General features: G+C 31.9%; 1 protein-coding gene across 1 annotated transcript in view; it reads right to left on the minus strand.

The window, feature by feature from the left end:
• LOC149798079 (TBC1 domain family member 19-like) overlaps positions 1 to 17,011 on the minus strand; it is a 123,769-nt gene that overhangs the window by 89,575 nt on the left and 17,183 nt on the right. The window contains exon 5 of the mRNA XM_089963160.1: positions 16,845 to 16,908. Coding sequence (XP_089819286.1) covers positions 16,845 to 16,908 — 64 coding nt within the window. The remainder of the gene's footprint in view (positions 1 to 16,844; positions 16,909 to 17,011) is intronic.

Consider the following 17,011-nt stretch of genomic DNA (forward strand, 5'->3'; position numbering starts at 1 on the left):
ATGTGAATAACACAGTACCCTGAAATGGGGATTTTTGTGTGAATAATTTAGTACTCTGATATTGAGATGTTTGTGTGTTAATAACTTATTACCCTGACATGGGGATTTTTGTGTGTGAGTAAATTAGTACCTTGATATGGGGATTTTTGAGTGAATACATGTACCTTAGTACCCTGAAATGGGGATTTTTCATGTGAATAACACAGTACCGTGAAATGGGGATTTTTCGTGTGAATAACTTAGGACCCTGATATTGACATTTTTGTGTGTGAATAACTTAATATCCTGACATTGATTTCTTGTGAATAATTTAACCTTGACATTGGTGATTTTTTTGTGAATAATTTAACCATGACATTGGGATTTTTGGTGTGAAGAACTTAGTATGTACCTTGATATGGAGATTTTTTGTGAGTGGATAACTTAGCATCTACTTCTTGATCATTTTAAATGAAAAGAATACTGGGAATTCTCTTAAATATTCAATTGTATGTAATCAGTACCTCATAAAATTCTGTATGGCTGTCAGTACAGTAATATCAATGTCCTTAAAATCATTTAAACATTTTACACCAAGTCCCATAAACAAACAACATTTGCTTGAAAAAGCTAAGATGGCGTGATTAAGTGCCAAATGGGGCAACTAACTGCAAATTGTAGATTTAAGTGCCAATGGGAGAGCTAAATCTACCAAAATGATGACCTGGATTGATTGGATGACTGCAGTCCTCTTAGCCTTTCTGGCATATCTGTCACTGAGAAACACAATTTTTGAAAGGATTTATATTTCATTGATTTTCTCTCAAACCATCATTTATAATGCTATTTATATTCCAGTTTATACCTAAATATGCTACATGCTTTTTATAATTTGATCATTCAATAACTTACAAATTCTAAAAGATGAGTGAGCCTTCCTTCACAATTCCTGTAAACTTATGAAATATACTCACTCGTAAGTCAAGTCCTACTGCAAACAACATAGTCCCCAATCTGCTATCGCATTATGTGATGGCAGATTTGGGTCTATGTTACTTGTTCTATTAATTACTCCTAACAAATTTTATAGACCCAGATCTGCTGGTGCATTACAGATCTAGGTTACAGATCTAGGTCTGTGCAGTTTGCAGATGAACTCCACTTAGCAAATACATATTGAGCTAACTTTTTATGTAATTGCTCAAGAACATTACTGATATATAATGTTATAACATTTCTCCTTGTATTATTAAACTGTAGAATGTTGGGGTGGGTTTATCATTGGATAACAATTACTAAGGTAAAAACTAGCACAATTTTGTAAAAGTTGGTATGGAAGCTTATCAAGCATTGGTTGATCAAGGGAGAAATGTATTATATTTGTGCAAAAAGATCCAAATGTGCTGATATGCTCCATAATGCATTTTGTTAAATCCTTCTGTTTGGTATAAGAATAGAATGCAAAATTCTTAAATTACCAAAAAAATAATTTTGTGTTCTTAAAGTTTTCCTTATATTTTTTCATAATCTTCATTTTGGAACAGATTTTGTCGCAAAAGCAAATAATCCAAATGGGGAAAAGTATGTTTGTATTAGCATAAAAATGTTTACTTAAGATTTTAAAAAAATTAGATTTAGTGTATAATTGTTTACCAATACTCAGTTGGTATTATTAATGTACAGAACCTCAATCTCCAAAGGTATTTTTTTAAACTTTAAAACTGGTTTCCATCCTTAACAACTTATGTCTCTAAATAAGTGCGAATAATCAGACAGAAGACATAATGTTACAAGAGATGGTTTTATTTTTATTTATTGTAATTCTTACCATTATCAAAATAATATACAAATAATAAATTGGTCAAAATACCGGCAAGTTAAATACCAAGGGTCTCTAAAAGGCTGATTGAAAAAGTACGATTAAAGTTAAATTTCTTATATATCACATATAAAATAATACTTATTTAAATAAGAAATAATATACAGTATGCTGATTTCGTTATTAAATATATCACAAAATTTTTATTCATGCAAATTTCCACAAATTATTATAACAAAAGAAGCACCTCAGAATATTACTAATGACAGATCCATAAAAACTTTATAATGATGTACAACGTTCTAAACAGTGTTCCTGATGCAATTATCAGCTTCAAGAAATGTGGCTAACACATGGTCAGTAGCATGATTGATGCTTATTATGGAAGGAAGTTGATTTGCCCCTTCAGAATAGCTGATAAGGATTTTTTTACATGGACCTACAGGTTGGAAAAAAGAATTAGTGAAATGCAGTTTTTTTCTATTGTTGTATATTTATTTCATTTCAATAATGAGAATAATAAATTTTTGACATGCTTCTGTCTGTGTGATTCGATGTTGATCAGTGTATACAAATATTTCACTTGTGACATCAATAATATATACATTCTTTCTAGAACTGAGTTTATGACACTGTGTCAAATATGGGAAGTGTTTAATTAGGGTGTAAGACAAAAAATATATAAATTGTAAGACAATAAATATATAAATTGTATGAAGTCCACTTATTTATATATATTACTGATGCTTACCACCACGTGTACATTTTAGCACTGAATTTTTCATGCAAGGTGCCGATTGTATGTTTCGTAATTTGAAGATATTTATCTATTCCTGATATTCATTTAATGCTTTGTATCCTTGTAACATGAAGTACATGTATTAATTTTAAACTAAGAGTTTTTTGTTGGCAAAATAAGGTTTCTTTTTTTAACTTTCTGATACCTTCCCCCCCTCCCAGTGACTGGTTCAAACAGGATAATAATAAAAGAAAACAACCTTTAAAGAAAGTTCAAATGGAAAAAAAAGAAATACAGTCTAAAATACCAACTTCTATTGCCTTCCAATCTTGAGGAAAAACAACTGATTCAGGAAAAGTATAACTGTCCTAATTAAAACTGTATCATTCAATATATACTTTTCTCACCATTATGCAAATTGCTAATAACGAATAGAAAACTTAATTTATAGAGATTTATTAACTATTATGTTGCAACAATGCAAACAAAACAAAATAAACACAATGACAACAAAGTATTAAATACAGAGTAATGTCAAAGCATGCCAAAATAAAGATACTTTAAGTCAGAACAAACAATAAAGATTTTGAATAAAGATCCTTCAAAATAATATCTATGGTTTTAACAGTTCATTGGGTGTTAAGGAATAATGAAATCCCCATTCCACATGCCACCAATAATAAAACTGAAGAGGGCCTCAGGTGGCGCTCTACAGTTTCGTATTTTGCATAGGGTTATATTTTTAAAGAAAAAGAATTTCCCTGGCTTTCCTCACTGGTTATACTGGCTATTTAAAAAAGACCTTGTCTATCTTTGCTATGTTTCAAAGAACCTTTAATTCCTTTTATTTTGGTGTATGATTGATGGGTGTAATATGAATTATAGAGTATACAGCTTGGCCTTACTCCAGATGTACACCTTTCAAAAAAGTGCTAGCTCCACTTGGTCATTTTCAATTCCTGAACTTCAGAGGTAAATTGTATAAAAAAAGAGCTGATAACTTTATTTTACATTTTATATATTTGGTAATTCATTCACTGCACTTTCAAAAGCTGGTATTGTCTAGTCTGGCAAAATTCATTTTCCCTATTTTAATAGCTGCTATGGATAGTGTACATTAGACTATTTCAGGCTGATTTTTTTAGCACACGGAAGTAGTCATTTTAGTTAGCAGTGTGCTTAGATCATGTACAATTTCCAAAAGTACAATATCCAAAGAAATGTCAGCCATGTTACATTAAAGTAGCATAGAAGCAAGCCAACATTCTCTCCACTGTGCATGTTTTAAATGCAAACAACTTCACCTTGCATATGTCACTCTCTCAAAAGAATATAATAACTGGTGAGCGCCCCCTCAGGTGTCTAAGTGGTCTAAGGTGCTTGCCTTTTCAGATCACTCACATCTCACATGTGTGTGGGTTCAAGTCTCAGCTCAACCTGTGTGGGTATGTGAGAAAGGCTGCTAGTAGCTTCCTATGAGTCTGTGGTTCTTCCCAGGCTCTTCCTCCACTACTTATATGTCAGCCATGCCTAGCATATCATGTGCTAAAAATGGCATTAAAAAAAATAAAAATAAACACCAAACAAACAGAAGAGATAGGAAAAGACTACAAGATAAAGGTCCTTAGGGATCTACAATTACAATCAATAAAACTGAATGCAACTAAGATCTAAATTACTGGTTAACTGAATGGCCTATAAACATATGCCAAATAAATAATTGGTTAACAAATGGTCTATAAACATATGCCAAACAAATAACTGATTAAGTGAATGGCTTATAAAAATATGCCAAATAAATAACTGGTTAACTGAATGGCCTATAAACATATGTCAAACAAATAACTGGTTAACTGAATAGCATATAAACACATGACACCTAAATAACTGATACATTAATTGGCTCATAAACACATGGCACTATAGTCTTTAAGACTGCTGCCATGTCATATTTCCCCCATGCATGTTTAACATGTACCATATAAACTCACTTATAAATGAGATCCAACAGCAAAAGTGCACAGACCAAAACTTGCCATCTCAAAATGCGCAGGCAGATCTGGGTTGATACAGAGTGTTAGGAGTAATCAAAAAAACAAAGAATGTAATCCTGATCTGTAAGTGTGTTATGCAATGGCACACCACTGTCTATGCTGCTAAGACGTTGAAGTCAACCTATACTTGGGAAAATTTAGCTTTATAAACTTCATGCATGCATAACAGACTACTTCCAGTCCTCAACAGCTGCTCTTTTAATTTGCAGCAACACATAAAATTATTCATAGCTGAGGCAACAGGAGTAATCTGCCTTGCCAAGGGACACAACCACAGTAACCGATACAGGCTGATTCAATGGTAGGATAGTAAATCCTTTCAATGATGCAGTAAAACACTGGAAATTAAACTTATCTAAGGGCCTTATCAATATAAAGCTATATGCCAATCTTTGGTGAAATCCGACAGTCTTCCTAAAGTCAAGCTGTAACACTAAAAGTCTGAAGAATGGGCAGTCAGAGGGCATAACTCAAGTAAATGATTCTGCAAATCAAACTCTTTCAAGCAACAAGTACATATGATCAGGAAAACAAAAGTAATTTTACATAAAATCACTTTCCGACATTTTAAAAGCTAATAAGTTCAAGTGAGAATACAATGTAAATGAGCACACTCTCAATTAAACCTTAATACATTAAACAGTTTTTTTAAAAGTACCTCTTTCAACTGGTATTCCAAATTTGCTAAGCCTACATATGAATGCAGATGGGGTTAATTTTACCTTGCAATATCTCTTTTATTTTAAATACTTCTCCTGCAAAATATCTGGATGTAAATATCCAACAATTTAAAGAAACCCAAAAAAGAAAAATGTCCAAAACTTTACATTTGAAACTTGTTACCATTCTCATCCATTGCTGCTGCTGTTGTACAATTCTCTTTATCTCCTTAAAAATATAAATTTGAGTCATGTCCATAAATAACCTACTAAATACATGAGGTTTGTTTCTTGATGCAAAGCAGAACACAAATGATGTATTTAGATAATGTTAGATTAACAGCTAAGTTTGTATCACATATAAAATGATTCAAGATTTCAAAATTGTTACAATTTTCTTCTTCATGTCTAATGCAAGATGATTCTGCTACTTTAAAACTAAAATATATTTTTGCCTACCACCGACATTCAAAGTTTGTTTCATGCATTTAACTATAATCATACCATATATGGTGTTTCTTATTTTGACTGTCACTCCTTAACAATCGGCATAATTCATACCGACTTTAGTAGTTTTGAATACGTGTCTTTAAAGGAAGAAACTAACACCATATTGCTCATTATAAATAGAAAACTTAATGTATAGAGATTTATTAACTATTATGTTGCAACAATGCAAACAAAACAAAATAAACACAATGACAACAAAGTATCCAATACAGAGTAATGTCAAAGCATGCCATAATAAAGATACTAAAGATCAGAACAAACAATAAAGATTTTGAACCAAGATCCTTCAAAATAATATATATTTATGGGTTTGAATAGTTCATTGGGTGTAAAGGAATAATGAAATCCCCATACCATATACTACCAATAATAAAACTGAAGGGGGTCCATGGGTGGCAGGATGGTCTAAGGTGCTTACCTTTTCAGATCACTCACATCTCACATGTGTGTGGGTTCAAGTCTTGGCTCAGCATGGGTATGTGAGAAACCTTGCCAGTAGTTGCTCTGGGAAGGTGGCTCTTTCTGGGGTTTTCCCAGGTTTATCTTCCACATATATACTGTCAACCATGCATTGAATATCATATGCTGAGAAGTACCATTAAAACCACAAAAGCGAAACACAATCATACAAAAGAAACAAGACAAGATAAAATGTTAAAGATCCTTAGAGATCTACAATTACAACAACAGTAGAGACATACTAGAAATCCGTTAACTCAAAGAACTGTTTATTTGGAGAAATCATTTTATGATACGGGACAGATACATTTTGTGCCAAGTGTCTTGAATAAAAAGTTTGTAAAATTAAATGTGACAAAGACCTAAATTACTGATTAACTGAATGGCCTATAAACATACGACACCTAAATAACTGCTAAATTAAATGGCCTATAAACATACGACACCTAAATAACTGCTAAATTAAATGGCCTATAAACATACGATGCCTAAATAACTGCTAAATTAAATGGCCTATAAACATACGACACCTAAATAACTGCTAAATTAAATGACCTATAAACATACGACACCTAAATAACTGCTAAATTAAATGACCTATAAACATACGACACCTAAATAACTGCTAAATTAAATGACCTATAAACATACGGCACCTAAATAACTGCTAAATTAAATGACCTATAAACACATTCCAACTACATAACTGATAAACTGGATGGTCTACAACTATCACACCTAAATAACAAATAAACTGAATAGCTTGTAATCACATTCTACCTAAACAACAGATAAATTAACTGGTCTAAAAACACATCCCACCAAAATAAGAGATAAATGGCTTACAAAAACATCCTACCTAAACAATAGATAAATTGAATGGCTTATAAACACATCCCACCTAAATAACTGATAAACTAATTGGATTTAAAAACACCAGCCATATAAATAATAGATAAATTAAAAGGTCTCTAACAACATGGCACCTAAATAATAGATGAATTAAATGGCCTGTTAAAACATGCCACTTATGGTCTTTTAGAATACCTATGTCTATTTTGCGAAGAAGTTGGAGTCAACTTATACCTGGGAAGAGTCAGCCTTATAAACTAAAAAAATGTAATAATGACTTTTTCCAGTTTTCATTCAACCAAACAAAATATAACACACAGCTTTGACTGCTTCCAGTATAAGTATTTACTAAACAAAAGACATTAGATTGGGATATTTATGTATGGAAAAATGTTGATGCCGATCTCTCACTCCAATTTCAGGCAATGTAATCATAAAGCCATGTAGTTTGGTTTGGTTGGTCTTTTAATTTACAGCAACACATAAAATTATTTAGGGTTGAGGCAGCAGAAGTAATCTGCCTTGCTAAGGGACACAACTATGGTAACCAATCCAAACTGATCCAATGGTAGGATAATAAATCCTTTAAATGATGCTGTAGAACACTGGAAATTAAACTGATTTAAGGCCTTATCAATATAAAGCTACATGCCAATCTTTGGTGAAATCCAAAAGACTTCCTATAGTCAGGCTGTAAAAACCAAAGGTTTGGAGGAAGGGCAGTCAGAGGAAATAACTCCGATAAATGCTGTGGAAGGCTACAAATAAAACTCACTGAAGCTCTCATCATTGAAAAAAGCTACAAGCAAAGTCTGACTGCAATCTAGCTATACCTGGAAAAGTGATGAATGGTGATAGGCAATTAAAGGGCATAACACATGTAAATGATGTTGTGGAATGGTAGAATTAAAACTCATTCACATTCTCATCAATAATCAAGCTTCATGACAAATCTGGTTGAAATAAAAAAAATGACAAAGTGTCACTACAGAAACAAGGTGAGGAGGATGGGCAACCAGGGCTCAAAACTCCTATAAATGATGTCATGTAATGCTGGAAATAAAACTCATTCTCAGTCTCAGTATAAAACTGAATCCAAACTTCATCCAAATCCACACAACCTGGTAAAATTATACCATGGAAACCAATGTTAGGAGGATATGCAATCAGGAGCCATAACTCTTCTAATTTATTAAAAAGAAAATCAAAATCTTTTGCAGTCTCACCAATATAAACCCACATCTTGATTAAAATCCAAAACAGACCAATAAAGTGATGCTGTGAAAACAGATCCTAATAATTTCAGTGTTTAAAATAACACCAGTTGCCCACAGACATTACAAAAGATCTGTTCTAACTGGGAGTTTTATCACTTTCAGATCTTAGAAATATAACAATTTGCCATACATTATTGCTTTCCTGAGAGGAAAAGGTATGCCAGTAATATATAAATATATATAATCTTTATCAACATATCTCTACTAAATGCTCAATATTAATTTACATTCTATAGAAATAACAACTGCAACAAGCACATGTGATCATAAAAACAAAAGTAATTTTGCACGATGAAAACTTTCTGACATTTTAAAAGCTAATTAGTTTTAGTGAGAAAACCAAATGAATCTTTTGTCCTGGGCATAGCCAATTTTCTGCAGTTTTACCTTTCTACATTAAACACAGTTTTTAAACAAAAATTAAAAATGACTGTCTACCAGCATCCTAATTTTGCAAAGCTGACATATAGATGTGCTTGAATTACCTTCCAATATCTCTCTTATTTTAAATACCTCTCATACATACTAAATGTATGTGTATAGCCAACAACCTAAAAAAAAATAATAGAAAAATTTGCAAAACTTCAAATTTAAAACTTGTTACCATTCTCAGCTGTTGCTTTACTATTCTCTTTTTCTCCTTGAAAATATAAAACATAAATAACCTACTGAATACAGGAAGTTTTTCTCTTGATATAAAGCAGAACACAAAAGGAAAGAAAAACCAGATTAACCTAATATTTATAAACCCGAGTTTCGCTTTAATAAGAAACACTGAAAGAGTATGAATTAATAAATGCAGTTCAATTAATGTGGAATTTCTTTAGCAATCTGCCACATTTTCCCAAGTTTTTCATGGGAACAATTTACACTGAATTACCAAGCACTGACTATATAATTTTTTAGGTAGTCCTTGAGAGTCTTCTGGTAAAATAAACAGGCAAATGCACATTTGGATGCAAGTAGTCAGTTGTTCATGCAATTTATTACTTTATACAGTATTCACTAATGAAAGTAATCAGAGTACCCTGATTTTGTTTTTTTTTAATTTCATCTCTGAGTGCCAGGTATCTTTAAACTGAATGGCCTTAACAATTTATATCATAGCATGTACTTTAAAAAAAACATGATATCAAATTAAACAAATTTCATTACATAATAAAGTACATATGTAATTGTAAATGATTATTCAAATTACAGTAGGCTACATTTATAGTCAACATAAAATTGGGGAATACATTTGGAGGGGTTTGTAGATGAGTAGAAGTGGAAGTAAAATTCAATTACACCCACCCCCTTCATGTAAAAGTATTATAAATTTAGTCTTCAAAATAGAGAATTGATGCGGCAATTTTAAGCAAAATCTAAAATCACTTTTTAATCTTAAATCCCTCACCTTAAAAAACCTTCCGGATCTACATATGATTACTATTTAATTGAACTTCACTGTGTACTAGAAATTTGTTAACAGTAAATTCCCATGTACTCTAACTAAACACAGATGATTTGTAATAAAATGCTTATAAGTATAATACTTCAGCATGGTGTTTACGCTCATAAATAAAATGTTAGGGTGACATGCTGATGTAAGCCGCCAAGTCAGTCTCCAAGATATTCTCCTATATGTATCAGCTTGCAGCTGCATTAAATATCTCATATTTTCTTCCTCAATATGAGTTGATTTTTTTATTATATAACTATCTTGCTTTTTTTGGTTGCTGCTGAAATTTTTTTACTCTACATTTAACAGACATGAAGAACTACAATATAGCTATGACATCTTGAATTTTTCTGAGGATATGTTTTATCTTTAAGGTCTTAAAAAAAATTGCTTTTCTTCAATCCTAGCTTTTGCCTGCTGACACCGGAAGTTTTACCCAATAATAAAAAATGAATTCTGGATTTTCTTCTTAACAGCCTGATTAATTCAGGAAGACCTGAGGTTTCACTATTACTGAGAAATTCCTCCAATTGCATTATCTAAAATAAAATTCTGTGTACATTCTTTTTTTTTAAAAATTAACATTTTTCATTGTTCTACAATCTCTACCTCTGAAACTACACTTGGCAGCATCAGACATATCACAAGATATGTGATGGAAAACCTGATCTGAGAGTGAGGGTGTAATTTTTAAGAATTGTCATGAAACCAGGCCCGTAATAGTTTTATATAATATAGTGTACGGTAAATTCAGTAATTTACATAGAGACAATTTTTGTGGTTTTTAGGAGATTGTATCTTTGTTGGTCCTTAAATTCAAAGATTTGGATACAGGTGTCCTGCCAGATTTTGTCAAGAATACAAACATTTCATTTTCAAAATTACTCTTCAAAATATTTTCATTATTTAATGAAAAAAGTTAGTTTAATCAGAACAAACTACCACATAATGCTTTAATTGGAGTGTATGTTATCCCCTGTGGTAACAGTTCTTGTCATCTGTGGTTAAGGTGCTGGAATATATTTGTCTCAGTGACTGGTTTTTATTTCGCTCAGTGCATTTCCTTTTAATGTTTTATACATAATTATCTTATGAAGTGATAAATATATCATGATACAATAAATTAATCGGTTGATCTCAAAATTCACATTGTTCATGAAATAAATACATTTGCTACACATAATTTATTGCTAATCCTTAATTGCAGTTATTATCAAGCCATCTAAATCATGTACATGCAGTATAATAAACGTCCTTTATTACTTACTCTTACCTGACTTTTTTTGTGCAAGTGCAAATTCAGCATGTGCCTTCCGCTATATAAACAAGATTAATTCACCACAATTCATAAGTATTTGTAAATATTTTAAAAGCACTAAAGGTTAAGGAAGCTCATAAGAAATGTAAATTTCAATATCTGTGATTTTTTAGAAATGGCAAAACGCATGCACACTTCAAGCTTTGTTACTCTAAAACCAAAAATGAGAGACTATGTGCAAATTTCAGTAGTCTATATCTGAGGGGATACCATCTGACAAGTGTGCATGAAAAAGAAAGGTTTATGTACATGTGATGATAAAAGATAAACTGCTCTTTAATTCACCTGAATTCTCATGTACACCATGAAAACTCAGCAAATTATCTCCCCTAATGTACAGAAAGTACATGATATATACGAAGTATAAGGAAGAAGAACTGTCATTATGTAGTCAGCTACTAAGTATATATTCAAAGCTCGTGGTAAAAAGACAATACTGAAGCTGTGTAATTAATTGGATTGGTGTTATATTATTTAAATTACAATACTGAAGCATGTAATTAAATAAATTAAGCATTCATGTTATTTAAAATAATAGAAACATGCTTGTCTTACTATACTTGGTGTCTACATTTAAAAATACAATAAAGTATAGACATCACTACATCCTGCTTACATGAAATAAAATTGCTGAAGAAAAAAAAACAAGCTTAGTGCAAATGGCACAAGGGACATGTGTATTATGATCTTTTCTGTACTAATGACCTTCACCTTTTTGAGATCGGGACTTAACTACAGTATGCGTGTGGATTTGGGTAAAATTTCATAATCTCTATAGGCAGAAAAAATAACAGCATGACAAAGAAACTGGACACTGACAATTTATATTTTATTGTCACCATTGCTATGAAGCTGGCAGTATGACTGTAAACTTAGAACAATGAAATCATGGTCTAAAACATACTAAAGTTTCATTAAAATATACATAGAAAGAGTTCACTGACTTAGATTTTCCCTTACCATGACTTTGACCTTGAAGTAGGGAGTGTAGCTATGCTATTTGACACTGTCTGGTCATGATATATACATAAATATTTGTTAAAGTTTCATTAATATATCATCAGTGGATCAAAAGTTATAATCTGGACAAGGATACAAGTCAGAGTTAAATTTTCCATTGTTATGACTTTCATCAAATCAGGAGACATGGCCATAGTATGTGACACCCAGTCTAGACAAGAATACATGTTGGAGTTAAGACTTTCCTTTACTATGATTTTAACCACAGCATGAGACATGGCTATGGTATGTGACACCCAGTCTAGAAAGGAATACAAGTCAGAGTTAATACTTTCCTTTGCTATAATTTAACCCCAACAGGAGATGATGATGGCTATGGTATGTGACAACCTGTCTAGACAAGGATACAAGTCAGAGTTACACTTTCCCTTGCTATAATTTTAACCACAACATGGGGTATGGTTATGATATGTGACACACTGTCTACTCACGATACATAGTTGATTTAGAGAGCAAGGATATGGTATGTGACACACTGTCTACAAATGACACATAGTTGATTTAATGAGCATGGATATGGTATGTGACACACTGCCTACACATGATATATAATTGATCTAGAGAGCATGGATATAGTATGTTACACTGTCTACACATGATATATAATTGATTTAGAGGGCATGGATATGGTATGTTACACTGTCTACATGATACTGTTATGTACATTGTATTTAATTTATATTTTATTTAATTTAATTGTTTGTTTGTTTGTTAGTTTTAAATTTTTTTTACATCATTACATGCTATTGTAATGTAACTTTATTTACTGGATTTGACATTTTCCACAAATTTAGTTCAGTTCTATTTGACCCGACTATTTTTCAGAAACAACTAATAATAGAAACTTTGTATCTAATGCTGACCTAGTCCTGACCTTGATTCAGAATAAGTAAGAGTTGAAGTAAACAACTTTTTTTAATTTTCTTTTTATTCTTTCTCTGAACAAGATTCAAAAAGTGAAGTCGAGGCCATACTTGGAGTATGTGACAAATAACATGTATCAGTTATGTTTTCACTGAGGATTGACTCACATCTGGGCATCTGTTTTGCATCATAGCTAGATTTATTATTGATGTTTCAAGAAAGAATATTCATTACTTGCCTTAACACTGGAGACATACAGGTGATTAAGGTTGTGACCAGTTTTTGGGACTAATTATTTAGTTTTCTTCAAATTGTTTGGATTCAAGGAGATTATTTTTCCCTGGAAATACTCATGCTCTAAATTAATTCTTGGATGAGGACAGTTATCAAAATTTACACAGAATTCAAACACTGGAATACTATTTTCTGTGACTCAACAAAGAACTGTTGACACATCAGTATGATGCTGACCACAGCATACGTCATGGCCTTCCATTTTGGATTTCAGGAACTGAACTCAGTTTCATTAGGACTTTTTATTACATGGACTTCTATATTTTAATTCTTGGATTACTTTTGGATTTGATTCATAATACCATAAGTTCTTTTTCTCATTTTTAGCTCCTTTTTCTATGGAAATAAATTATTTGTTAAATTTTACAAAGCTTGTTATCTTCACTCTTTTCTTGTTACTGTTTGAAAGAGCCTAAACATGTAACAAAGAAAATTGGGTTGCTTGTCCTTGGGATATATGAATTTTGGATAAAATATTTCAGGAAAGTTTTGTTTTTTTAAATTTGTATCCATCTACTTTTTGAAAATGTTTAAATCCCAAGTATTATTTCACATTTTGAAATTTTTTGTGAAATCAACAGGCTTTTCTTTACAATGTCATCAAAAGTGGAAATCTTTATCTCAGATCCTACACAGGAACAGTTAGACCTTTTAAAAAAATGAATTGATTCAACTTGCCAGAAAATATGATCTTTCTCAGGCAAAAGCTTCCTTAACAAAGCAAGAAATAACAAATATTTTGGTCCAGTATTTGTGTTTTGGTTTCGATCAAGAAGTCTGTATCTGACTCTGACATAAAAGTAAAGGAATTACAATTAAAATACAAGATGGAATTAGAGTTAAGAAATCTTGAACTTCAGAAAGAAGAAAAACAAATGTCATTGCAGTTACAGAAAGATGAAGAAGAAAAACAAATGTTATTGGAGATAGAGGAGAGAGAGAAACAGAAACAAATGCAGTTAAAAGTGGAGAAAGAGGAGAGAGAAAGACAAATGCAGTTACAAAAACAACAAAAGCAGTTACAGAAAGAGGTGAAACAAATGCAATTAGATAAGGAAGAAAGAGAGACAGACAGACAGACAGATACAAATGCAAAGAGAAAAGGAAGAGAAGGAATATAAGTTTAAAATAAAAGAAACAGAGCTGGCAAGAGAAAAGCACATTCCCACTTTGGATACAAATTCAAGTTTTGATGTTACTAAGAATATTAGGTTAGTGCCCCTTTTCAGAGAAAAAGAAGTAGATGATTATTTACCTCGTTTTTAAAAAATAGCAGAAAATTTGAAATGGCCAATTGAGCATTGGACTCTGTAATTACAATATGTACTTACTGGTAAAACTAGTGATATTTACTATTCACTGTCTCTACAGCAAAGTGGTGACTCTGATCAGGTTAAGGAATGCATCTTAAAGGGTTATAAGTTAGTCCCTGAGGCTTATCAGCAAAAATTCAGAAGCTATAAAATAGAAGCTGGACAAATTCAATGTCAAATTTGCAAGAGATAAAGAGCAGTTTTTTGATAGATGGTGCTTAGCCAAGAAAGTTGATCAAGATTATGAAAATTTCAAACAACTTGAATTACTTGAAGAGTTTAAGAACTGTATCATGGTTAAGGTAGATAATAAACTGTATACATAACATATAATTAGTTACAGTTTCAAAAAACTTTCTTCAGTGGTTCCAAAGTTTCACTATGAACAAGGATACAAGACATAGAATTGTATTTATCCTTGCAAAGACCTTAATCTTGAGACATAGAACATTGCTCTAACACTAAATAACTTATTTGTGCTGCTGTGACATAAAACAGCAACCAAATCAAACCAACTACACCTCTGGGGGCCCTGAGTGGCCGAGTGGTCTAGGATTCGGTGAATGTGGGTATGTGAGAAAGCTTGCCAGTAGCTTCTCGTGGGTCGGTGGTTCTTCCTGGGGTTTTCCCAGATTCTTCCTCCACCATTAATACTGGCCGCCATACATAGCCTATCATGTGCTGAAAAATGGCGTTAAACCCAACAACAACAACAACAACAACCAACTACACCTTCAACAAGGATACCATGACCTTGACCTTGAGGCAAGGTAATGGTATGTAACACACTGTGTAGTCATGATATATACTAGAGCAAAGTTTTATTAAAATGTCTCCAACCATTTAAAAGTTATGAAGCAGACAAGAAAATGCCAAGGACAGACTGACAGTGCCATAACATAATATGCATTACTTAAGAAGGGCTTATAAAAATTGTGAGTTGATTTATACATTACAGGATAAATAAAATATTATGAAGGTATAAATAGAATTAAGGTTATACAGATCCCAAAAATATATAACAACTGTAGAAGTTTAAAAGGGATATTAAAAATTATAATCACAGATAAAATCCTATAAAGCACAATTGTTTTGGATAAATCTGAATCCAAGATGAAAATCAAATCAGTAACGCTCATGTCTTTATCTCAGTTAAAATTTATGATAACAACACGTTGCAGGAATTAAGAATGATATTCAGAAATTTGAGAATAAACTTATAATCCGATGCACTAAAATGAGAAACAAAAATGTGAACAAGTCAAAAAATGTTGGAGGATGATCCAGGAAAATGAGAAATATTTTATTGAAGATGACTTGTCAAATCAATCATCCAGGAAAATGAGAAATATTCACTTCGTGTCAACTTGTCAAATCGATCATCCAGGAAAATGAGAAATATTCACTTTGAGTCAACTTGTCAAATCAATCATCCAGGAAAATGAGAAATATTCACTTCAAAATGACTTGTCAAATCAATCATCCAGGAAAATGAGAAATATTCACTTCAAAATGACTTGTCAAATCAAACATCCAGGAAAATGAGAAATATTCACTTCAAGATGACTTGTTAAATCAAACATCCCAGAAAATGAGAAATATTCTCTTCAAGATTACTTGTCAAGACAGTTATCTAAGATAAGGACAGCTTGTTATATCTGTCCAGCCAATACTCAATATGTAAATGAATCTTCATTGAAAGGAATTTTGAAAGTATGTATGCAATGTAACAACCAGGAAATAATACTATCACAGATAAGGCATATTCAGATGCACATATGAGTAACTTAGGGAGCCTCTCCTAATTACACCAGACACACACAAAAACAGACACTTTCACTACAGTGAATCAGTGGTAATTTAAAAGTCCCAGTGACATGCTAAGAAGAAAATAATAATTTATGTTTTTTAATGGCCTGTTTCTTGCACGTGAAAATAAAATGCTTTTCAGACATCACCCTATAAATACAAATACACATATTCTGATATTGTTATATATGCCTATGCAATGAATAGTATGGGACATTATCACTGCTTTGGAAATTGGTGGCTGACTAAGAAAACCCCAATCCATTTCACTGTTTTCATACTAATGAGTTATTTCTAATACCGGTATTAGTAAATGTTCATTCTTTTAAGTGCTACCAACATTTATTATTACATGAGTTGTAAGAATGTCAAATCATCTATTTTGGAAGTGTTTATCTACATTTCAATGTAACTTCCTTTTCACACTTTTAACTCACCTGGACCATCAACACTCAATTCTGTCCACCTGGAAAGTAGATCTTTCTGTTCTTTCTCTGGCCTCTGCAATGAATAAGTCACACTTGTAGTAAATGATGATTAGAATATGAACTAAATATATTTTCTATTTTAGAAAATCCATTAAATCAATGTTCTACAGCAGAAC

Source organism: Sinohyriopsis cumingii, chromosome 6 (genome assembly GCF_028554795.1).
Source record: "Sinohyriopsis cumingii isolate HCF-2022 chromosome 6, ASM2855479v2, whole genome shotgun sequence".
Taxonomy (NCBI): domain Eukaryota; kingdom Metazoa; phylum Mollusca; class Bivalvia; order Unionida; family Unionidae; genus Sinohyriopsis; species Sinohyriopsis cumingii.